The sequence below is a fragment of the Epinephelus moara genome, chromosome 24, assembly GCF_006386435.1.
Source record: "Epinephelus moara isolate mb chromosome 24, YSFRI_EMoa_1.0, whole genome shotgun sequence".
In the NCBI taxonomy this organism is placed as follows: Eukaryota; Metazoa; Chordata; class Actinopteri; order Perciformes; family Serranidae; genus Epinephelus; species Epinephelus moara.
The window spans coordinates 42,637,304-42,663,833 of NC_065529.1; the positions used below are offsets into that span (position 1 = coordinate 42,637,304).

General features: G+C 40.8%; 1 protein-coding gene across 3 annotated transcripts in view; it reads right to left on the bottom strand.

Annotated features, from left to right (window-relative positions):
- The window catches only part of LOC126386578 (plasma membrane calcium-transporting ATPase 1-like), a 143,793-nt gene that overhangs the window by 79,825 nt on the left and 37,438 nt on the right, over positions 1 to 26,530 (bottom strand). For all 3 annotated transcript variants that reach the window (XM_050038990.1, XM_050038991.1, XM_050038992.1), the window contains exon 2: positions 8,862 to 9,293. In XM_050038990.1, coding sequence (XP_049894947.1) covers positions 8,862 to 9,057 — 196 coding nt within the window. In that variant the 5' untranslated portion in view covers positions 9,058 to 9,293. The remainder of the gene's footprint in view (positions 1 to 8,861; positions 9,294 to 26,530) is intronic.

Sequence of the window (26,530 nt, forward strand, 5' to 3'; positions counted from 1 at the left end):
TTGTGTCCAAGAATAAAGGATATCAGCACAAAAGGGTTGGGTACCATTCACATTTGAACCAATATCAGTACCCGCAATACCTTTACTTTATCTGCAATATCAAAAATGAAATTTAACAAGCATAATAAATGCAATCTGCTCCTCTGCTCTTTTCTAATCACACATAGAGTTAATATTCTGTCTAATACTAAAATAATACAGAAAAGAAAACAGACCAGATGCTGAAACAGTCGCAGCACATCGGCACTGCAGCGATAGATTTGGGAAGGTGACAGAGTGGCAACAGAGCAGCAACAGAGCTCTGTGGTTAGGGTTACTGGTGTTTTGTCGAAGTCTGTTTCCCCATTAACATGTGCTTCCCCTTGGCCCTTAACCCTGACCACTAAGGGGGCCACTAGGCATTAGGAGGGAAACACTATTCGACAAGGGGAACACATTTCGATAAAACACCGGTTTTGGGGCATTTACACCTCCTTTCTTTGAAGCTGCTGGTTGCACAGAGCTCCGTTGCCGGCCTCTGAGCTCTGTGACTGACTCCCAGGCTTCAGGGTGCACTCTCACGTACCAAAATTTGGCATTGATGGATTTAACAATAAGCGATTCTCTGTAGTACTGATGTAATTCGGTCGGTACCCTTGAAAGTACCACGTCCTGTGCCCAACCCTGCTGAGCAATATCAGCAGAGACTGTTTCAAACTTGAGTACATAAATATTCTAAGTTCGTCCAGCTATATTTCCTGTTGGAATGTTTTCAATGTCGTAGCTGACAAAACAGTATAAAAGAAGGACACAGCATGATGTCAGTGACAGCGTTCGAGGAGCCCGACTTTGGTGTCAGTTCTATTGGAGTCAGATTGGCGGGCACTGCAAATCACACTATAACCCATCATATCTTTGTTGACTCACCTTTAACTGAAAAATCCCTCCACCAAATCAAAAGAGAAGCGAGATGTGGAGTGACGTTTTTTATCTGAATGTGCATCTTCATTTTTCATTATTGGTCTCCAAACAGATCATGGCTTTGTCCCAAGACCCTGTTGGGTCCAAGCTCCATCATGATACATGACCAAACAAGGAAGGTTCAACGTGCTTTCACTGACCAGGCTGCAGGTATAACCACTTCTTAATAGCTCCGATTATTATTCTGGCTGGATTTAATGATATGGCCTGTCAGTTAGGTAAATATTTGGCAAACTAGAACTTGACTGTATGCTACAATGCCTCCCACTCTGCCTCAGTGATTTACATCCATGACGTACAAATGTTAGTCATCTAAAGGTAGCCTATATAATTAGATAGCACACAAATAAATCATGACAATGACTAAGCTTGAGAAGCTATCACTCAACCACACCATGTCCCTGTCTGTTTTTTCTACACCTTCACAAGGATTATTGCATACTAACTCTAATGGTCCATGTTTCTGCTTTTTCAAATTTGCTTAACGACTCTACAACGATTTCACGCACCACCTGGTGACTTACAGTAAGAAAGACCTCCTGTAATACAAGAACTAGTATTTGTACAATGAGTTTCATCTGGTCAGATGAACTCTGTAGCTCCAATCTAACGTAAAAATATCTGTGGCCCACATGAGAGTAACACGTTTAATCTCTGCAACGTCCACACTGTCTGAGCTTTAAATCAGCATAAAACTGAACATCTGATCATCAGCTGATGTCAGTGACTGTTTAAAATCCATTTTTATCTGCCAGTTTCAGCTCTCAGTCCTGGATCTAAAGACACAAACTCCTTTACATGAAGAAATAAAAGTGATAAAAGTGACAAAAAGAAATCATCTCCTGTCTTCTCACCTGAGCAGTGACAGAACACGCTGCTGCTCATTAGCATTTTCCTAAAATAGTCTCTTATTTTTAGGTCCGTATGTGTCTTTTGATGCTCTTTGTAACCTGAGCCCTGTTTAAATAAAGTTTACATCTGGCTGCGTGTCTCCTGCTCAGAGGCTGCGTGTCCTCTCAACATGAAATACACAGATTTTGTAAAATGATGAGAAGGACGATCAATGACCTCCAAAGAGGCAGCAGACTGATTCATCAATACACATTAACCAGCAGGATACACGGCTGCAGCTGAGCCTCGTGTTTGTGTTTTAGGGTGTGTGTGTGAGTGTTTGTGTGTGTGTGTGTGTGTGTGTGCGGTCAGGTTGAACAATCACAGTCAGCTCAGCTTCCAATCAGCAGCTGATTTTAAAGACTGAAAGTAAAAGCAGCTGAAGAAGAAACTTCTCATTATCACAGTGAGAACCGTGAGCCGATACGGAAACACAGTTAAATATAACTGTGTGAAGTCGCTAACAGCTAACATAATGCTTCTGTTACTGAGCTAATCAGGTTTACTAACAGTCGACTGGCTATCAGACGAAGTTATCTGAGGATGTGAGAAACATGATTCATCCCGGCGTCACTTCAGGACGGACACTGACTGTGATTACATGACCACAAGAAAACAGATCAATGTGAGGAATCAGGTGAGAAACACATAAAAGCTGTGTGACACTCAGGTTTCATGCCGATTTCACTTCTGTCACATACACACAGTGCTGACTACACACTGGCTCTTTATCATGCAAACAATAACGCTGATAATCCTGATGATTTTTATTTGGCATTTCAGTTCCCCATTTTTGATACTTAAAATGCTCAATAGCCATTTATTGTATTTACATTTTTGAATTACCTCTCCATGTACAAGTTTTCTTTGTTAGTGGCGGGGTCCGCCTTTTCTGCACCAGATTCAAATTACCTTTAGATGTAACACAGATCCACAGGAAACAAAGCAATGCTAAAGGAAGATTTAGGAGGATTTAGCAGCATCAAAATTTTAACTAGCTGAAACTTCCTTTAGTGTTCATTGTTCCAGAGGTCTTTACTCTGAGTCAAATTATCCGCAGAGCTCTCCTCCTCTCCAAATCAAATGGACCAGGTGATTAACACAGGTAAAAACATGTTACAAATCAGTGTTTCCCCAGAGCTGTTTGGCACGTCGCAGAGGAGCTGCTTGCCCAGCGCCTGCTATGTGTGCTCACCTTTTTTTAGGATCCAAATGTTCAGGAGGTTATATTCAGGACACAGCAGAGGTCTCCTCCTCTCCAAAGCAAATGGATGCAGTCATTTACATCGGTTAAAACACTGAATAAAGCAATTTCATGTTAAAAAAAAAAAGGAAGTGTTTTTACAACAGTGCTTGTCTCAGAGCGGCTCTGAAAACTTGAGTTGTCCCATCTTGAGTCAGTGTTTGAATTATCTGTTCTGGGCAACTGTAGAAACATGGCGGACTCCACAGACGAAGACCTGCTTGCTATGTAGATATAAACAGCTCATTCTAAGGTAACAAAAACACAACTATACTTATTTTTTAGGTGATTATAAGAAAACGTATTATATTGTATTCCATATCTCCCGATGTATCCCTCTAAATCCCACACCACAGACTTTGAAGCACTGCTAATAACTTGCTGATGTTGCTTCACACTAAAAGTGTTGAACTGTGAAACCATGAGGTGGCTTTTACTGTGAAGCAGCCAAAGGAAATACAAAGTACTCATCACTGAGATTTTTGCTGACTGCCACTGATCACCAAAAAAGCACAGACAAAACAAGACAACAGTCATGTTCTGCAATTTGTGTCAGTAGATCATTTTAATGATCTGCTGAGAGTAGCTGTTTGATGACGAGCACACCTCCAACACATCATCAGGATAAACAGCTCATTTTACCGTGCTGTGCACCACATGAAATCAGGCCAATTATAGACTAAAGGCCAATTAATGACTTTCTTTTTTTAAATTAAAACAACAAGAGGCTATAAGTCCTCTCGTCACAGTTTGTTTGGCTGCACTGTAAACAGATACACCAGCTCTTCTTCCTCTGCTGCGTTTCTGACAGTAGCTGCTCATGGTGCGTTTGCTGCCCCCAGTGGTTGATACATGTTTGACATTTTTTCCAGAGCTTTATGCTGAATCACAGTCTTCGTCAGTTGTCATGGAGATGGATTGGTTGTGATGCTCAGTAGCTGTAGCTTTTAATTGAACACCAACAAGAAGTCTTAATAGTGCTATGTGTGCAATCATAACAACTTCTGAGAGCCATCTCCATGACAACTGAGATACTTCATCCACTGATGGAGACTGTCGTATACTACGCACTACACACCCAATGTGCTTATTATCGTTTATCATACTTTTGTGCACATAAACAATTGAATCATCGTTTCAGATGCACTGAGCTGTAATTACTATGTCACTTTTTGGGAGGTTGGAGATGCATAACCATGGTTACCCAAGCCAACTTCAGCTGACGAACTTCTTACATTTTTGTTTTTAATCACGTCTGTAGGAGTAATGGTACTTCAGCTGTTAGAAAATGCAAACTCACTGTGTAACGTTACATCACAGACATCTTCCTGGCCAGATAATGCTTAAATTAGCTAAATTCTAACATCAGCATGCTAGCACACTCATGGCACATCATCCAAACATTTTTTTAGAGATTTCAGAGTGGTAGATTGACTGACCACCAACATCTCTGGTAGCCACGCCACTATCATGGCTACCAAAAACCCAAACCATGTTGTACTCATAACAAAGCTCAATAAAAAGGTAATGTGTCATACATCAGTAATGGTATCTCTGTCACAATACTTATAATTCTGTTTGCTAAACTGCACATCAGGCTGCAGACTAATGACCAAAGTCTTTACCACTAAAGTAATTATTACTTACTGACATTACAGAGCTGCCTTGGTTTGCTGAAATGTGTTGTCACTACCATGTTGCATTGTAAAATATTTATTCTGGCACAGTGTCCAGTGTTTGCATGCTGTGATATTTCACCAGAAACAGAATGCAATCAATGTACTATTAGTTTCATATTAAGGTTTCAGATGTACAATAAAAAAAATCTCACATACTGTATACTAAACAGCAAATAATATAGTTGAAACCTCTAAAAAATCATTGGGATAGTTCCATCAGATCAGAGCCACAATATCAGCCAACATATATGCCGGAACTGATGAGTGTGAAAAGATAAAACTGTCTGATAATATTGGCCTCCAGCCTACAAATCTGGCTGTAATACAATGGTATATAATATCTCAGTGTAAATGTCCATACACTGTAACTGATACAACCCACTCCTCCTGCAAACCTTCATCTCCATGCTCTGTGTCACAAAGTGAATCAAACAATTACTTAGGAGCTCTTCATTAAAGAGGACGCAGTGTGATAATCTGCGACACATCCAGCCGGTGTAGCAGTGGTGCCATTAACATCATTAGCATAAATCCAACACTAAACTATAAATTAATTTCAGTACAGCGTGACACACTATCATAAATACAGATTTAAAGGGCCACTCCCCTGATATTTTACACACCAAAGTCAATGTATGGTTAGCCCTTGAAAAAAAAAAATATGATGTCTTCTGTGGCTCTGGGGTGAAAAATAACCCAGATGATGTCACAGTGGTGTCATCATCAGCTTGTGCTTTGAGGCTACATATTTTAAACAGAAAGCCTGCTTTACAAACTGGAGGTGTGGAGTGTGAAAGAGGTAGAAGGGTGTAATGAAAGGCAATGTCCAGCTGCATTGTGGGAAATGCAGGATCCAATGTTTTTAGAGCTTTTATCCATCCCTAACAAGTCCAACAACAAAGTGAAATACTGAATCACTTGATGGAGTGAGAAGAAAATACCTGGATTGAAACTTATCAAGGATCACTTTAGTTAACTGTAACAGTCGATCAATGTGTGTGTTTACCCTCAACCCTACATTTAGGTGTCCCCCTGGTTTTCTCCCCTGCCCTCCCCCCTCTCTGCAGTGAAAATATAATTACAGTTTCTTCATTAAAGTGAGTAATTTCTTGCGTGGAGGACGCGACTACAGCTGTCCTCTGATTACTAAATGGAACAGAGCAATGATCTATGGAGCCATTAGGGGAACGGGCTGGAACTAATTTCAATCCTGGAATGGACCGATGGCTGCAACACACACACGCACACACACACACACTGAGGGATCAAAAGATGAGAGTGGGGGAGCGAATAACAAACAGCAGTAGTCGGCCATTTTCTGGCCTCACATGAAGCTCTGACTGAAATCCAAACTGATCATCTATCACCACAAAACAAGCAGTGTGTTCATCTGAAGTGTGTTTGTATTAGTGTTAGTGTTTAATGGTGCACACACTGTCACCTCCTGATATGTGTGAGTGGCGCTAAAATAATCAGCATCATTACTGATGCATTTTCAGTGGTGGAATGTAATTACATGCATTGACTCATGTGCTGCACGCAAGTACTGTTTGGAGGCTTAAGATAAGATACGAAAAGATATGGTAAGATACGAAAATATGAGATAAGATACGAAAAGATACGAGAAGATAAGATACGAAAAGATACGTAAAGATGAGATACAAGAAGATAAGATGCGAGAAGATAAGATACGAAAAGATGAGATACGAAAAGATACGTAAAGATGAGATACAAGAAGATAAGATGCGAGAAGATAAGATACGAAAAGATGAGATACGAAAAGATACGTAAAGATAAGATACGAAAAGATAAGATACGGAAAGATACGTAAAGATAAGATACGAAAAGATAAGATACGAAAAGATAGGATACGAGAAGATAAGACACGAGAAGATAAGATACGAAAAGATACGTAAAGATAAGATACGAAAAGATAAGATACGAAAAGATAAGATACGAGAAGATAAGACACGAGAAGATAAGATACGAGAAGATAAGATACGAAAAGCTAAGATAAGCTAAGATAAGATTTTAGTGATCCCCGAGGGAAACTCATGAGCTACCCGGAAGTGAGCCATTCTGCATGATGAGTACTTTTAATTTCTGTACTTTAAGTACATCTTGACGCAAATACTTTAATATTCATTATTCATTCCATTTTGTATTTCTGGGTCTGCCAATACTTGGCCCACACCATATGAGATTACAAGACATATTATCTGACATACGTATTCACGTCTTGCATCTGCAAAGCATGTTCAAAACATGGAGAAAAAACAACATGACATGCAAAAACTAAAAACGAAAACAACATCCCGAATCACTTATCATAGAAGGAACTACCTACAGATCATCTCGAAAAAGTGCGTTCATCCTCTTCTCCCAAGCCTTCTCCAGATAATGGCCAATCTATACGTGCCATATGTGAACAGCCACCTCAGTCTCTCAGTTCATGACAAAGAGGACAGTAGAAAACAAAATGGAACTCTTGTTCTATATCGACTGGACGACACATTAGACAGATCTGCTTTTCTTCTTCCAGATCAGGGGTCAGTGACATTAACTATCAAGAGAGACATTTTTGACCAGAAATCATTTGAAAAATCAGCCTGAAGCCTCAAAACATATTCGAGCCCCACGGTAACACTGTGTATTAAGTCTAAATTAGCCTGTCAACATTTAAAATAGGTCTAAAAGAGCATTCAAAAATATGTTTTACCACAAGATGGCTCCTCTGCAGTGGGGTATTTATGACTATTTGGTAGTTTAACATTACAGCGTTGGTGGTGAAAGCAAACATATCTGTCTAGGCACTATTAAATTCTGTGTTTTCCTCTGAGACTTTTACTTTTATGGATTTGGAATCCATTGCTAGTCTTGCTAGGGACGCTAAAGACTGGCCACCACTTCTGAGGTTTGGAAAAGGCTAGAGGAATTACCTGAAAAGGTTAGAGGAAAAGGTGCCAGGCCGTAGATGTATGATGCACATTTTAGTTGACGAAATGTTAAACCTTTTTTTAAATTCAGTCGTAGGATAGACATTTTTACAACTGGAGAAACTAAGAATTGCTTTAGGCCTACAATAATGGTAAATGAAAATGAAAAAAAGAGCCCTATATGGCATATGGCTCCTGAGACATAGGTTGCCTACTCCTGTCCCAGATTAACATACCGCCCAGGTTCCATACATGCAACAGTTTCTCTACACTGTGATATTGCGACTCATGCTTCAGTATGTCTTTGAGTACAAGATTTTCAGAGTGTATAGAGACAAAGTAAATCAACAAGACGCTAATCAAGCTGCTCTGCTCTCCTTTTACATGACACTGCAGTTAGAAAAGACTTGCTTTGTAGCTTAAGTATGTATCTACAGTATTAGGGGCCCCCAGGGCAAAGAAATTGTTGTCGGGCCCTTGTTAAGCAGCTAAACTGGATTGTTCTCAGAGGTAAGACAGGGTCACAAACTAACAGTGCAGAAACTGCGTTTGTTGACAGTCGACGAGTTGAGTGCCAATCGTCAAACAAATTTACATTTAATGAACCGGCTGACACAGAATGAACTTCTGGCTTTTGAGGTCCCAGCGGGGCGGCTGCCGTCATCGCCTGGTTGGTAAATCAACCTTGACCGACCTACCCTGATCTGACTGGGTGGGATTCAACTTGGCGCCACCCAAACAGACGATTCAAACCATTGACTTTAATATTGATTAATTTCTTGATTAAATGAAGTATGAAATAAGACAGCGATTGCCAAACGCTGGGACGTGGACCTGTACCAGACCACGGACCATTTGCTACAGACACAAGAACAATATGATGAGTTATAAGGCTATTATTGGCTCTGTGTGAGGTGATAACCTTGAACTGTCTGTGCCTTTCCTCACTGCTCCCTGACACACATTCACAAGAGCAACATACTGCTCTTCAACTCAGGTAGAGTTTGACAGAGCTTTGATCGTGGATTAAAGGCCTAATGTTCCTAAATATCCAAATGTTTGACCTTCTGGTGTTTTTGGAGAAAAACAAATCTTTTTAAATCAGGACATGAACATGTTTTTGCCTTGTGTGGTGCGTTGGACGTGACTCACCTTCTATAGGAGATGTTTTCAGGCGGCGGCAGATGCCCTGGACGTCTCCGTAGGTGTCTTGTATCTTGTTGACGGCCTCCGAGCTCCGCAGCTCCATCACACTCCTCAGATCCGTCATGGTTATCCCAAAGTCCCCGTCATGGTTGCCCTCTGCAACCGAATTCCCCGGAGGGTGGTCCGCCGTGTTGTTGGCCATGTTGGTCCTCTTCACAGCAGTGTTGTCGTTGTGTTGTTGTAGTTTTTGTTCCTTTGAGTATCTTTTCTCAAACTGACCAACACGTCGCGCTGGGTCGTCAGTTCACAGGAATCGTGGGTAGTGTAGTTCTCACAGGAGGCAGGCGGAGGAGATGAATGCTGAGGTTAACTCCTGACCCGGACCTGCATGCTCTTCCCTCTTACCATGGAAACAGGGGAGTAAACATGTTCTTGTTGCTGCAGGGGAAACAGAAACAGGAAGGCAGGTTTTTTTATAAACAGGATCCAGACAGGAAACAGTCGGAGCATCATCATCAGCGGGCAGATCAGTTCAAGACTCTGTTTGATTTTTACTAATTAATAGCACAGAGACTAATTGGACCAATTAGAGGAGAGTTTCTCATCTCGGATTATTAAAGGAGTCCGCTGAACCACCGAGGTCGTTAGGATATAAACTGATTATCGGTTTGCGCGGCTCCTCGGAGACCCATGATTGGTTGGTAAATATCTGCTCTCCCTGAGCCGTCTGCTCCGAGGTTATGACTCTGACGTAGAGAGGATTTCTTTGATTGTGACATGGACATGAGAAATCATTGAAACATAAACATGCAGAATCTCATGTACTCTAAAATACACCTCAGACAGTTTATCATCTCTGATACAACTGGGTAAAACTATCGATCCAGTATTTGTTTTTGCTGTACAGTGAACAAAATACACTTCAAATAAAGACTGAAGGCAGGAGCTGGGCTTTGAATTGATTACTGGAAAGAAGAAAGTCAATTATGATGATAAGAAGTCAGAAAAAGACAAGAAGACACCGTTATCGAGAGCTAAGGTGCTGTAAAAAATAAATGAGTAGCACACTGCAGCTCTGAGAGCCAATCAGCATCAAGGAGAGGACAATTTACCAATGAAAGGGAGAATTCCACTGGGTCAGTGTGTGAGCGTGTGAGCGTGAGCTTGTGTGTGTGTGTGTGTGTGAATGTGTGTGTGTGTGGCCAAAGTGTGGCATTCCAACCCATCACCACAGATTATGTAAGTGCACATCAAAGACTGTCCTCCATTTTTCACTGTTTAGTGTTCCGTCATGGACACACACACACATTTACAAACACACACACACACACACACACACACGCACAGCATCACAGCCTATTAGAAAACACTGTAGTCGGTGCTGGGTTCTTCTGAGTGGTGGTTTGTGGTACTGGTGACAAAGGCAATTGCACTGGGTCAGTGGTTCTCATATTGGTGGTGGTGGTGGGGGGGCACAGAGCCATCCAGGGCACATAAAGTGGAAACACTAAATACGTAACATGGCTGAATTCTCTATAAGCGGTTAAAGTAATGGCTTTTTGTTATTCAGACGTGACAGGATATTTCCGGAAGCCAAAAGCTGTTTGTGTAATATTTGGCACCTGGACGTCCACAGAGGGAGCGACATCGCTGCAATATCACTGAGATGAAAAGTTTAATGATGTGAAGTAGGATGATGGAATTCTGAGCTTAAACTCAGTGGCCCCTTCATGAGATGCACCTGTGCAACCTAAGGCAGTCCAATACAACAGCTCTGCCGTAACTACTCGTGTCTATGAAGCTCATAATTTTCAGTTTTAGCTGATTATTTTCCCACAGCTTTAAATACTACGACACTCACAACATATGCATCACTATCTTTTGTACTAATGTTTCAACCAGGACACTTTAATGTCCATCAAAGCCTTGAAGAGCTCCAACTGTCAGTCACCTATTCACACTTCTGGTGACAAAGCAACAGCATGGCCAGGAGGCTTGGGCAGTATCATAGAATTACAGTAATCCTGAGGATGTGATTCTCAATAACGTCAAAAATACAGATACTCATCTTTCTATTAAACTCATACTGGATAGGCTGTAATGAGGAGGGGTGGGGATAATGTTACAGGACTGTAAACAGCAGGCCTGCAACAGCAATGAGAGACTGCAAGAGAAAACAGCATATTTCCACATCTAACTGGGTGAATTAAAAGTTTTTTCAACCAAACCAGAGTTGCAACAGTGGACTAAGTAACTAAACAACTAACAAGTCTAACCAAGACAGTTACAGTGATTTTTATTTTGTTTCTGTGGGGATTGAATGAAGGGTTGAGCCGCACACACGTACCATCATATATCGTGATATTTCAGGCAGGTATGAAGGTATGAAAAAATAGACATCGCCCAAGCCTAGTGGTCAGCTTAATTTTTGCCGAGTCAGCGCTCAAGTGTTGCTTAAGCACTCATAGATGTAGTTGTTTTGCCATCACTGTTTGAGCCCCACTTTAACATTACATTTTGCCGCCCCATTGCATCCCTGTGTGCACCACAATACACAGAAAGCTATAATAACTTTAGCTAACCTAGCTAAATAACACAGTACCACAGCTAGAAACAAAAACATATAATTGGTTGATGCTTTACAGCTTCACTGGGCCGCTGAAACAGTTAAGCACAGCTTAACTTCAATTTGTAGAACGTCACATTACCTTGTAACACTGATACTCCATTCATTATTCATTCATACAAAGAAGATATGCATTAACGACTTCAAACTGTTTTTAATAGTATAAAACTAATTTTCGCAAAACATGTCAAAGAAGATGTAAATGCACATTTACTGCATATCTGAGCAGCCTAATTAATTCAGCGGGGGCACGGAGTAAGACTTCGCCAAGGGCGTCAAAACATCCGGGACTGTCACTGTGAACGCTACAGGGTTCTGTTGGTTTGTTCCACTGTATCCGTTTGAACCTCAGAGCCGCTGTGGTGTCTGCGCGAGGGTTCTCTATCGGTCCCTCAGGAACTAAACCCCGGAACTAAATCAGGAACTGGAGTCAGGACTCATTAACTCTTCATTAAACAGACACAATAAACAAGACATTAACTCAGGGGCTGAACGTCGCATTTAGCACATCCATGTTTGTGTTTCCAGTGAAAATCTGGTATATTAGACTGATAGAGGATTAATAGTGTCAGTTTTGATTTAGGCAGCTTTAAGAGGCCACAAGACGACAACAGTTATCGTGTTGTTCTTTATTTACTGTTGTTTCCTGTCAGAGCTATTAAAACACAACAAGGAACCAAATGTCTAATTTGTCTCTCAGCCTGTTAACCTCTAACCTCCTCTGTTACTTTCTATTTCAAACTGTCTATTTTTTAATGTTCCCCATATCAGGTTTAAAAGAAGTACTCTATCAGTGTGTGTGTGTGTGTGTGTGTGTGTGTGTGTGTGTGTGTGTGTGTCTGTGTGCCCTCTCCCTGTGTTCATTAATGATCCGTCTGTTCATCTACCAGAAGCTGAGTCATTATTACAATGAGACAACAGAGAAATAAAATGAAATAAGCTGCCCACAGACCTCAGCACATTAATGTTTGTTGTACATTATTACACAAATAGCTGGTGATGTCATTGTGATGGAACGTGTTAATTATAGATAATGAGATTGCCTAATTATACAGGCACTAAGAAGAGGGAGTGTACGAGTATTTCATTAAAACAGACCAAACAGGTACATAATTCTACATGAATGATACGATTCACATTAAAGCAGCATAATCAGTTTGCTTATCATTAATAAAAATAATAAAAGTATTGTGTTAATGATAATAATTATACATGAAGCTAAACAGCCGTTTCATCTCTTGTCGTATGAATTAAAAGAAAAATAAAACAGTTTTCTGGCTGGTTTTCGAACTGTGATTTGTCTCCCCTTTTTTGGATGAAAACTCTCTCGCTCTTTATTTTTTCTTTTTCTCACTTTATGAAACACGGAGTCATAAACTGAGAAAAACCCACTGTTCCAAATGTCACCATATAAACAAAACTATCACATTGTTGACTGCATAAAGAAGTGACCCAGCGAGTGTTTGTAAAGAAAACACTGGCTTATTGTCAGTGGTGTGATACATCTATATATTTTTACTCATGGTCACTGTACTTGTACTTGAGTATTTTCATTTCATGCTACTTCATACTTCTGCTGCACTGCATTTTGGAGGCAAATATTGTACTTTCTTTTTTTTTGAAGGCTTTGGTATATTATAGTTACAGTAAGTAACACACCAGCTTTTACAAACCTTTGCCAGCTGCAACATTAAAGTGATGAACAAATTAATGCATTGATAATTATTATCCAGTAGAATATATATGATTGAATTGAAATGAGTCATTCTGCAAAATCAGTACTTTTACTTTTGGTCATTTGAGTATTTTTTTGATGCTAATACTTTAGCATATGTACTTCAGTAAGATTTTGAATGCAGGACTTTGTAGCAATATTTTTTTGCTTCAGTATCGCTACTTTTACATAAGTAAAAGATCTGAATACTTCTTCCACAAATGGAGCAATGCCTGCGAGCTAGTTCAGGCAGTCAACTCGAGCTGCACTGATTCATACATACACGTCATGCATCACTCCCCATGTGTCATCTACAAAACACACCCTCCGAATTTGGAGCTTAAGCTGCAAAATCTTCCCAGCTCTCCCTTTGCATTGTCTATGCGGCTGCTGCCCTGCATCAGTACTGCTGCTCGCTCTTTCAGCCCCACCTCCACTCCAGCATCCACTTGCAGGCTCCGGTTAAGGGGGGAAAAGATTTAATCATCACTTCCTAATATCTCTGCGGGAAGTGATGAGGCCGGAGTCTAGACGCCAAACTCTAACTATGTTCTGCTGTTGAAATAAACATTTAAACCGGAGTTGTCTGACTGAACTGGCTTATTGTCATTTGAAAAAAAAAATGTCGGTTGCTGTATATATTTGTCTGTTCGTCAGCAGTGGAAGAAAGTGCTTGTAAAAGGCAGGGAGGGCACTATGAATTAGAAATGTGGCGGTATACCAGTTTTACTGTTACTGATGGAAACAGTACCACCAACAATTTCTGTTACCATCATTATCGCCGGAGGGTACCTTGAACACAACACAGCGCTCCTGCCTTCATTAGCCGTTGTTTTCCAATCAGCCACAGCAGAGCGCCTTTTCACCATTCAAACAAAGACACAGCGGTCACTGCAGGACCAGGGAACCAGACTCCTGAGGGGTGAGCTATGAAGTGAGACCATGGACTGTATAAATAACGGACATAGCCTCCATAACATCACCCACTGGTATGTGGACTGCTGTTTTGAAGCCTTGAGTTCGGCATTTTGGCTGTTGTAGTATAAAGACAATCAATAATCAATTAAGACAGAATACAATAGTATTTTTTAAACAATTAAACAAATTAAAATACAAATAAAAAGGACCAGGAATAGAGTTGCAGTGCAGTTATAGTGCAGTAATAAGCTGAAGGAGCTAGTCGACCTACTGAAGCGCGGCTAGTTTATGGGTGCTGAGGTGTAACTTTAATAGAGAGGACATGCATTTTACGTGACTGACAGTGACATGACATGACATTACATCACTCCTCAGGGGTCAGCATTAGTCTCAGGCTGTGGTACTTGTTAGTAGTAATGCAGAGATGGTGTGGAGACGAGTGAGTGGTGCTGGTGGCTTGTAAGAGCAGAGTGTTACTGTGCTGCGGTCCATTGCTGGTATGTTTTAATGTCGGGCCTTTTAACTTATTAATACCAGGCAGGAAACACTTACTACAATGTTCTTATAGACAAACAGTCTTATAGATGAGTGGATCAGATTGTAAACTGACCGTGACAGAAGCAACAAATCCTGCACACTGAAATGCAATTCATTAACTTTATCTGATGAGATCATGTGTGCGGGATTTTCTGGTTCTTTAACAGCAATTAACACTCAAAAGAAATCAGAATAGACAGAGTCACTTAGAATTTAAGAGAATCAGATTTAAAACTGCATTTTAAGTCATTACTGTCTCAAAGAGGACCTATTACGCAAATTCTCAGGTTCACATTTGTATTTTGGGTTTCTACAAGAACATGTTTACAGCTTGAATGTTCAAAAACACTTTATTTTCCTCTTACTATCTGTATTTACCCTCTGTCTGATAAGGCTCTCTTAGTGCCCCTCCTGACAAAGCCCAGTCTGCTCCGACTGGTCAGCGTTTCCATGTCTTCCATATCTAAGTGTCTCCTTACTGTCATTTTATTGCCAGGATGACTCATGGAAAAAAGCAGCACCTTCCACTGTAAAAGATCACCAATAAAACACTCTAAACACAACTGGACACGCTCCAGGAGGAATATGGTCTGAAACTTGGGCTGCACAATTAAATAAAATATTATCAAAATTGCAATATGGCAAATGCAATATCCAAATCACTGGAGCTGCAATTTCTTCTATCAATAAAACGTGTCAGAGTATACCATTATAAATGAAAGGTGGAGCTGCAGAGATAGCCTGATCATGCTTACAAATCACATCCAGACATAAGGGAGCATGCTTGTTTGGTAGTAACCCCAGCGAAAATCACAAGGTCATCATTATTTTATTTTGTTTGATTTTGTTTTGTGAAAAATAAATACAAAAACTACAATTTCCATAGAAATGTGACACATGTTACAATTACAATATCTGTCAAAACATTTGTATTATGATTTGTTTTTAATATTATGCAGCTCTGTTTGAAAGCATGTAGCTACATGTAGCAGTGTATGCTATGTAATGTTAACACTTGCAGTAGCGTGCCTGGAGTAGATGACGCATATAGAAATCGTCACGATCTGATGTCAGCTTGTCTCAAAAGTAGAAAAAGGGTGGAAAACAGAGCATTCAGAACGGTCTGAAGGCTATCTCATTATATGAAACTTTGGCCACGTTAAATGTGAATATCCGAAACTATGACAATATATGCGACAAAAAAAAAAAGGAAGACCATGATAGGTCACTTTTGAATAACCAGTCTGCTTTAGTAGCTTTACAGTGTATTTGATGTTAGTTCATATCTCAGTGTCTCTTCACTGTCATTTTATTGCCAGAGTGACTATAATGGAAAAAATGCAACACTTTCCACTGTGACAAATCACGTGACATGTGACGACAGCCAACAAAGTTTCAAAACACAACTCACTATATTGTAGCGACGCCCACATTTTCCATCATGTTGGACAGAGTAGTTCGTAGTTTGCTTTTTTATGTTCCATTACGCAAATGTCACTTTTTTGTTACTGTCTATGATGTGTTTGGTCAGAACATGGTGACTTATTGTCATTGGCTATTACACTTCATGACCCCAGCTGTATTTTCACACTGAGTTTTTGACTCTGTTGCATGCCAATAAAGATTGACAGTGTTCAGAACCACTTCTTGTCCTCTGAGAAGCAAAGGTTGTCACTATATTTTAGTAGTATTTCATTGCGATAATATAGTTTATCATGACATTTTTGGCCACAGTAATCACAGCATGAAATTTTGATCCTGACCACGAGCTGTGAGGCGAGCAGCAGCAGAAGCAGTTGGAAAAAATTATGAAAGAAAGACTGACGCAATTAGCAGATTTTAGGTGAAGTTACACAAGTGTAAGACACACACACGCCTTTATAGTTTGTTGACTACACCACCACACCCACCTGTGTCCAAAGGTGAGCATTCCTATCTTTAGACCTTAATGACACACCTACTGACACACACACAGATAATACACACACACACACACACACACACACACACACACACACACACACACACACACACACACACACACACTCACCTTTCCCTTGTCTGTCATGTGGCCCAATGTGTAAAGGGCTGTTAGGCTTTAACGAGCAAGTGTTTGATTAACGCAGACTAATACGTACACACACTGATAACACACACACACACACACACACACACACACACACACACACACACACACAGGCTCCACCAGCTCTGCCACACTGTCAATTAGCACTCTGCCTGACACGTAGCATTAGATATAAGATATAATGTGTGTTCATGAGGGAGAGAAGGGAAATGATTTGTACAGGCATGACACAATACGGGCAGAGACACAACTTATCTTCATCTCAGACTGAAGACGCTGCTTCCTGTTTTAATTGTTTTTCATTTTGAATCCTTCAGCTCTCTACCTGTCAGAGTAAAAAGCGTTTCTAATCCTGTAAACACCACAGATGATGGTGATATTATCGAGGGGCAATACAGTCACACAGATAAGGGCTCTGTTTTTCAATTGAGGCCAACACGCTGCTGTCAGGCTGAAACATTCCTGTTTATGCTCTATTGTTAATCCTGGATGAAGCTATCTTGAATTACAGTAAACTCTTATCTTAAAATAAAGGCAGAGTGAGTACATGTTGAAACTATGATTAGCATTCATGTTATTGGCCAGGTGCTGATCATGTGACTGCAGTTACATCAGGTAGATGAGATGGGAATCAAACTACATTTTGTTGTATATTTTATCAAATATACTACTGTTAAAAAAATTAGAATCTCCTGCCACTAAAGCTTGATTGGGTCCACCCAGATGTCCAAAGGCCCTGAAACACCAAGCCATTGGTCAATGTTGGGCCGTCAGTGCAGTGTTTTCCTGCACCGTTGCCCTTCGTCGATTCCCATTAACTTGTTTTTTTGGCTGTTTCAGCATGTTGAATTGGCCTGGGCAACGGCAGAGCCGCTCTGTAAATAAAGTCACTCCAATTGGCAGTTCAGCTCAGTGCATGAGAAGAGAAACAAAAGTGAGGTAAGTAAACAAAAAGCTAAAGTCAAGAGGGAGTGAGATCAAAACAAATAGTTACATAAGCTAAGATTATTCTTTTTAAGCCACTGAGCTCTTTAGCAGAAACGTTTAGTGACGGTTTGTGTTATTGTTCACTGGCGCACACTAAATATACTTTGTTCTTTCAACATTGGTTCATGTTGCTAATATGCCAACTGGCTAACTAGCGTCAGGACGGTCATCTGGTTTCCCTTTTTGAATGACGATTCCAGACTTCTGCCGTCTGCTGATGTGGAGAGTTACTTCCTCTCACGCAGGAGCAGAACATACGTACTGGTTGGCCGTCGGCTGTAGTCTTTGCGGTGTGGTCATACACAACTTTTTGACCGAGACATGGCAAAGTCAGGCGAGGCAGCAGGGGGCCTTTGTAGTCCTCTGAAGTCAGTTCGGTGGATCTGCTCTATATGTTTGAATGGTCTTTGATGTTTTTAGGTTATACAAAATCCTTTTTACAAATAGATGATTAGATAGATTATTTTGCATGAAGGATTGTTTTGTACATGGAGACCAAAACGCTGTGCAAAGGTTCAACTGACAATTAAAAGAGCAGAAAGAGACAAAGATCACACTGAGCAACAGTTCAGTAATAGTAAAAGAAATCATCAAACACTGGTAAAATAAACTAGAAGCTCAGCATCACGATGTGTACAGATTTAAAAAAGAGTAAGTACTAGTTTCAGTGTCAAGTGCACAATAATGTCTATTACAAGCTAGTAGTTAGTAGTTAACTCTACAACAGAAATAGCGGTTAGTCTAGGGTTAGCATTACTGGAACTGTACATACCTATGGACAAAAAAAATCAGCTGTACATACTATGGACTGACAAACTACAGTTTAAACCTGTTCAATCAGACTGCAGAGCGCCCAATAAAAAAAACCCAGACAAGATAAATATTTAAAGCCCAGTTTCACCGTTGTGGGTCAATAATGATCAAGGGTCACTTCAGCATTTTTGGACTGGAAAACAAACTCAAAATCAAGGTTCCAACAGTATTCTCCCCTGGCATGCAACACTGTGGAGACACTGACTAAATAGAAGTTTCATTAATTTAATTATTTGGCATTTGGGTCCAAAACTTTTGAAGTAGTATAGGTCAAAATTTGTTGTTATAATTAGAACAGATCATAATGAATAAAATCAGAATTATATCAACACTCTTTCATTATAAATCGAAGGAAGCAAGACATGCCAGTGGATTGCTGTGAGGCGACAGTGCTAACCAGAAAGAAAGATGAGGTGAAGCAGAGACAGGTGACAGGGCAGGTGCAGGTGGAGGTGATTGATGGTGATGATTGGACGTTCACCACACTAATTACAACTTCAAACAAGTCGTCTCTCCATAAAAACCAGTGAATGCAGGTCTGATTGGACCGCAGCCATCCCTCACTGAGTATACTAAGCTGTTTACACGTCACTAAATTTAACAGGTTGCACTACACAAAGTAGTTCTCACTGAGAGATTATTGATTACCAAATTTTTACAGCTACCGACTGACCGGTGAAAATGCTGACTGCAGAGAACAGAACTAGCTTTATGTACATGGCTGGTTTAGATTGAAAGAGTAGCAGTGTTCATCAAGGTCAATAAACCTGACCGGAAATTCTGTCTGGTAATCACATAGACGTGTAAATATTACATTATTATGGGGAAAATGGACTATATGATGAAATTACTTCAGTCGGGTGCAGTTTTTTAATAATTCCATCTGACTCTAAACTACCTACATGAGCACTGCTTATACTGACACCAACATATTCTCATATCATCACATATCGCGGACTTTTGAAGTCTACATATGACGCACTAGGTATCCTGTTTGCCTTAATGTTCTGGGATGCCATGTTTGCACCTGTTACACGCACTTTGTCTCTTCAAAATAAACTTCTAAGGCTGGTAAAACATCTCGTATTCATGTTTATTTCCTTGTGCAACAAACACACATTGTTAGGTTTAGAAAAAACATCATGGTTTGGCTCAACATTCGTACCAGAAGCCACATCCACCATTCCTCCTGCCCGCCCTACAGCGTTTCAAACTGAGCGCCGCAGAGTAGTGTATCATACTGTTGCTATACTATCATACTGTTAAAAATGTGCAGCTGAAATACATTTATATCTGTGCATCTACGCAGGGGAATAAAACAAACTCATGCATACATTCCGACAGACCTGTAGGGTGAGTTTAACATTTTGTTTCACCCATAGCTGTCATCTTCGGACGTTATGTTACAGCTCATGACACAGTGAGTTCCTGTTTACTCGGCTGATTGCGTTTGATTGGAGTGTGCTACACATGTTTCCTACTGAAGCAACCAATTTACACATATGAAAGTCTGTCATAGCTGAGACATTTCTGACTAGTGAAGAGGAACAACACTGCAGAGTAAGTTGATGCCACATGATGAGCACAAGTTTCACTTTTCCGCAAAGACCACAGAAAGAAAGTCTCAATAAAAGACTGTATTGAGTTACAGAAGCTAGACAGGAAGTGATGTCAGGACTTCAGCGGTCTCTATATATAGAGGGAGCATCTATGCAGCCATAAGGGCAGCCACTGTGTGTGTGTATGTGTGTGTGTGTGTGTGCGCGTGAGAGACAGTGTGTCTGTTCTTTGTCCATCTTATCTGTTTGTTATTGACTCCAGATGAAATTATGCTGCAGCCACCATGATGCCAGCCACTCAGCTTATATGTGAGTGAGAGATACAATAAGCCTGTGAGCGTGTGTGTGTGTGTGTGTGTGTGTGTGTGTGTGTTTTATTACTAAAAAGGCCAAGCGGAACAAACTGATTTATGTGTGTGGGGGTGAACTGGCAGAGGGGACAGAGTGTAACCTTGGACTGTGAGTGTCTGGGTCTGTCTGTGCACTTTTTCTTTCTTCAGAGGATTTTTAATTTATGCTGAAATGATTCGAAATCATTTGTATGTGTTGTTATACAACAAAAGCCACAGGCATCCTGTCCCATGCCGCGCTCATCTCATGCAGAGATGGAAAGATTCCCATGTTTATGACTTGTGGATGTTTATTGTCATTGGATTTTCCTTCCATACTCTGCTATAAATGAGAAGCAGAGGCTGGTGGAAAAGGTCGAAGGAGGAAGAAGAGATTTATTTCTATTGTTTTATTGTTTCCGTTTGGATAGAGACCTTTTGATAAAAACACCTGAAAACATAGAAATGTGCGCACATTGTTTCACATGTAAACAGTTTTCAAAAATAATCCGCCTCAGTGAGGACATGATGTGTGTTTTGGCAGAGCGCGCGGCGCACTTGTCAGGATTACATTTGGTTAAACTAAACAAAACCAAGAAGCAGAATGACTCACACTGACTAACATCACATCCAATATGTTGTTATTATCAGGGAATCAGATGTATATTAACACAGCACACTGAGCAGAGTTGTTTACATGGAAGACATTTCATTTAAATATTTTGAAAGGCTTTTTGCTTTTGTTAAAGGGGCCAAAACTCTCATTTAAAGTGTCATGAGGACAGTGTCAGTCAGCTGTTCGTGATGATACTAACTTTAATATACTACATTCTGAAATATTTGAAATGTGATGTGTTAGTTTTATGCAGAAGACAGTAAGAGTTAAAGGTCCTGTGTGTAAGATTAAGTCAGATTTAATGGCGTCTAGCAGTGAGGATTACAGATTGCAACCAGCTGAAACTTCTCCCAGTTATAATTCCTTCAGTGTTCTTGTTTTGGAGGTTTTAACAGGGAGCTGAATGATCCACAGAGGTCTCTTCCTCTCTGAAACAACGCAGAGGGGCTGCTAACTTTGATGGCCGACGCAAAAACGTGAATGGCCCTTTCTAGATTTAGTGTTTGGTTTGTCTGTTCTGGGCTACTGTAGAAACATGGTGGTGCAACATGGCGGACTCCCTAAATGAGGACCCGCTCCCTACGTAGATACAAACGGCTCATTCTAAGGTAACAAGGTAAGGGTTAGGCTAAGGTAAGGAAAACACAACTATTCTTGTTTTCAGGTGATTCTACACTAATAAAAACATACTTACTTCTTATATTATATTCCATTACTGCCAATATATCCTCCTAAATCCTACACATTGAACCTTTAAGAATATGCTGCAGTAGGAGTGTTATCGTTTGATCTGTAAAACATCCAAAAAAAGCACGTAATGTCCATCAGTTTCCCAGAGACAAATGTGACATCTTATTTTGTCCAACCAACAGTCCAGAAGTCTGTCTGACCCAAAGAAATTCAGTTCACAGTGACATAACATAGATAGATTATTAAATTAGTTGCAGATTACTTCTAATCAGTCAATCAGCTCATCGTTTCAGCTCTGATGACATTACATGTGACAGCTGTCGGTAACATTACACCAGTTAAAAAGCAAGGACGCTTAATGAGAGACTGAATGAACACCCGAAACATCAGCTGTGAACACAAGACTGACACCAGTCAGAACATCGACTGCTGAGACGTCAAAGGTCATGCATGGATCAGGAGTCAGTGAACCACCGGAGAAAGATTAAGGAGGACATTCAGTTCCGACACCAGGGAACATCCTTCTGCAGAGACAGGGGTTCCCATCAGGCTTGATAAAAACTGAGCCCAGTTCCATTGGCTGATAAAGGCTGTAGGATGTAGTGAAAGGCTCGGGAAAAAGCTGTGATGGACGATGGTCGAGTTAACCGCTGACTTCAGCCTACAGCTTTTCAGTCATTGTTATAAACTCTTTTGACATGGAGTCATTATTTTATGGAGGTGTGAGCACTTCGGAAGCTTACTGTTTGCAGATTTTATCGTTTTTTCAGTGAACTTGTTAGAGATGGGCATTTGAAGTAATTTCCATATTTGATTACTCACAAAAATTTCTAACATAAGAATAGGGTCTGAAACAAACACCCAAGCGAAATTGCGGGCAGTAGTTAGCTTATCATTCTGCACTGCCCAGACTGTAGAGTTTAGCTATGCTACACAAGTTTAACATTACATAGCTTGCACTGCACATTCAGTTTGCTAATTTTGTAGAAATACTTGCAAATATCACTCTCATGCCTGGTCACCATTCTGCCTGTAACTTTACCTCGAGGGATGTCAGACTGAAAATGTTGAATGTTATCTGTGGCTGCAGAGATCCATCATTTTTGTTATATGGATTTTTTTTTTTTACAGAGCTATAACAGAGTTATAACTTAAGGGTTCCTACAGCAAAAGACAAGTTAGATTTCAGACTTTTAAAGGCTTTTTTAATGTCACTCAGAATGACACAACAAAACACTGAAATTTAGGTGAAAGGAAAATGTTACCCAAATGTTTATGGTGACAGTAAAACATAACTTTTTGTCTCGTGGTGAAGACGAGGGTAGAACAGAACTGGGAAACATCAGGCGACTGTTGGCGAGTTTCTTGGCTATTTTCGGTTTTTCACTCTGCATGTGGGATTCCACTGCCTTAACGACCAACATACTAAATTTGAAAAGCTTTTTGTATAAAAAAAACGCCATGCCATGTACACATTGCCTTGTATGCATTTCTTGGATAAACAGCTAGTTTTCACTGAATTTGCACTTGTCTAGAGGGAGCATCTATGCAGCCATGTCTTCCAGGGTACAATGACAGCTAGCTAGCAGACAGTGCATCATCTACACTAAGCATCCCAGTCTGACACAAATAATAAGTGTTGTTTGCCCCATGGAGTAGAAGGGCAGAAGCTTGCATGATTTGGATTTTCAGTATATACAGACCGTGAAAGCAGGGCCTCACGATCCCTCTGACCTTTTGGGTTTTAAACAGGAGGTGTCAGAAAAGTTACCACAGAGATAACTGGCTTGTGGCAGCCAAGCGTTCATAGCGACATCACTTTACAGTGCAATGTAGAAAAAATAGATTTTTTTTTTAAAGACTGATTTGAGACTATATAGCCTTAGTTTTAGATTAATTGAATGCTTTTTAGGACTTTTTAAGGATCTTTAGGAACCATGCACACTATACGCTGAATTCATACTGACATCCAAATCCAGAATTCTAGTATTCATGCCTGAACTTGAACTTGTAGACCAAAATAGTGATCAATAACTCAATATAGTGTATATTTTTTTGAAAGGAATATGCGTAACAGTGTTTAGCTAGTTTGAGTTAAGCTACAGTCAGGCCTCAGGTTGTCTGGGGGAATCTACCCATGTGGTGCGGCCATAAACTGGAGGTGGGGGCAGGAAACTGTGTGGGTATAGTTGTAAATATAAACTGTGTGGCTAACAGCAGCGTTCTACAAAGTTGTAAATTATACAGGCACTTATCAAACACTTCACTGTCACTGATTTCTGTCACTGTCTTCACACTCAGCGCCCCTCCTCCGACAGCTGCTCGTATTGTTTCGTCATGCTGTTACAAAACATGAATATGAACAAACAACATTCCCTGAATGAGAGGTCAGTCCCACCTCCTCCCTCAAACTGGCAGGACACTGAAGCCGTCACCACTTCATTCACTCTGAATGAGCTGCAGCTTCAGGACGGTTCACATTCAACAGTACTTCTCTAGTCCTATGCACCAACTTCAGAATATTTGATCACCAACACTTTTCTAAACACAAAAATCACAGCCCAGCTGCAGCCACTGACATGTTTCTGTTCAAACAGCATAAATATACAAAAATTATTGACTGTGAAAACATGGAGCAGCTTCAGTTCATGAAAAAGGTTTGATTCTTCATTATCTTCCATCAGACCGTCCCCTCTGTTCAGCTGCTGTTATCCTCCCTCCTCTTCCTCCTCTCTGCTCTCTGCCTCTGCAGACACACCTGCTCTGCATACTAAAGCAGCAGCCTGCACCTCCCTCCTCCTCACACACACACACACACACACACACACGCACACACAATCCCACTATGCAAACTCGCTGCTGGCCACACCCTCCATACAGAGAGGAACTTTTTTTCTTGTTGCACCAAGCAACAGATCACACACACACACACACACACTCACACAATCCCATTGAATCATGTCACAGTGGCTTCACAGAGACATTTCTATATGCAGGGCACGTCAAACAGCCGACACTGAGCCAGTGTGTGTGTGTTTGGTCTAGACGACGGTGTGTGTGTGTGTGTGTGTGTGTGTGTGTGTGTGTGTGTGAGAGAGAGAGTGAGAGAGTGTCGCAGCATGCCAGACAGAGTAACAAGAGAGCGAGAGAGGCCAGGAATGCAGGAGACCACACCCATATCTGCAGTCATGTGACCAGGGTGGAAAAAGGAAATCCCCACACTGCAGAGAGATGGAGAGGCAGAGGTCTGGACTCACAGTGGACTGAAGCATCACACGCACAATCACATAAACACATTCACACACACATGCATGCAAACACATGAAACTCAAATCCACGTCAATCCACAACTCATCTCCGGGACCAAGCTTGGAATTTCGTAATATTAGGGGCAAGGCAACTTGGCCTGCAGCAGGACATTTTTTTGAGGGCACAAGACCACATGCGTCAATGGCATAACTTAATAAACACAACTTTGATTTAATTTAAGTACAAGAATCCATTTTTAAAAGCATTGAAGCCTTTTTGTAAAACAGTGTAACAATTCTCGACAAATAAACACAAGTTTAAACATCTTCTGTCTGACATGATGTATGACTTGATATACACTGCTCAAAAAAATTAGAGGACACTTAAATCCCACATCAGATCTTGATGAACAAATTACGGCCCCGTCCAGCTCTCCTCGTGTAATGGCCAGTCTCTTGGTATCTCCTCCATGCTCTTGAGACTGTGCTGGGAGACACAGAAAACCATCTTGCGACCGCACGTATGGATGTGCCATGCTAGAGGAGCTGGACTACCTGTGCAACCTGATTGGGCTGCAGGTACCACCTCATGCTACCAGTAGTGACAAGGACACAGGAAGGATAAGGAGAGAGCAACTGCCTGTGGAAACCAGATGTAAAACCATTCCCTTTGTGGGGGATTGTCTTGCTTTTGCCTCTCCATTGCACCTGTTGTCACTTTGATTTGCACCAAAGCAGCTGAAACTGATCCACAATCACTTGTGCTTCCTAAATGAACAGATTTATCCCTGAAGTTTAACTGAATTGGCGTTAAGCCGTGACCGTTAATTGTTCCCTTAATTTTTTTTAAGTAGTGTGTATCATATATAAACTGTATTTACATCACATCTGTAAGCATATAGTATGTGTGGGACAGATACATACACTGTCTGTAGATAATGTTCCCTATGGAAAGACATCATCATCATATTAAAGACAATTTTTTTGCAGAGCTTATGATGGAATTAGCGAACGAATGAGCCATCTCGTCTCCTTCTCATCTCTGTTGAGAGTTGCACATGGGCAGTACTATTCGGCCTGTCAGAAACTTTATCGCAATCGCTTTATCACATTGGGTTAAAATCCAATCTGACAATCCACACATAAATAAGAGCGCTGTGCGAAGAAATAGAGCATTCTGTAGAGTAGGCTCTGCTGCTCTAAGAGTGTGGTGCTCTGAATAACCATACAGTATATTTAAACAGAGCTGTGAATTCAAGTTCACTCCGGCACTCAGAGTGACTATTTACGAAAGCCCGCAACTATTGTCCAGTCAAGTACTAACATTCCTTTGCCGGGGCAGCTTTGAAAGGAGAGGGCAGAGCAGCAGAGCGGGGAAAGACGACAAAAAAAAAAAAAACGGGGCACCAAGACCACAGTGGCTGATGAGCACACGATTTTCAGAAAAGCATCAAGGCTAAAAAGAGGAGCAACGATGGCCATCACTGAGGAAATTCCTGCCCTGTCAAGAGCATTTCCACACTCACACTAACACACACAATGCTGTTTGTCT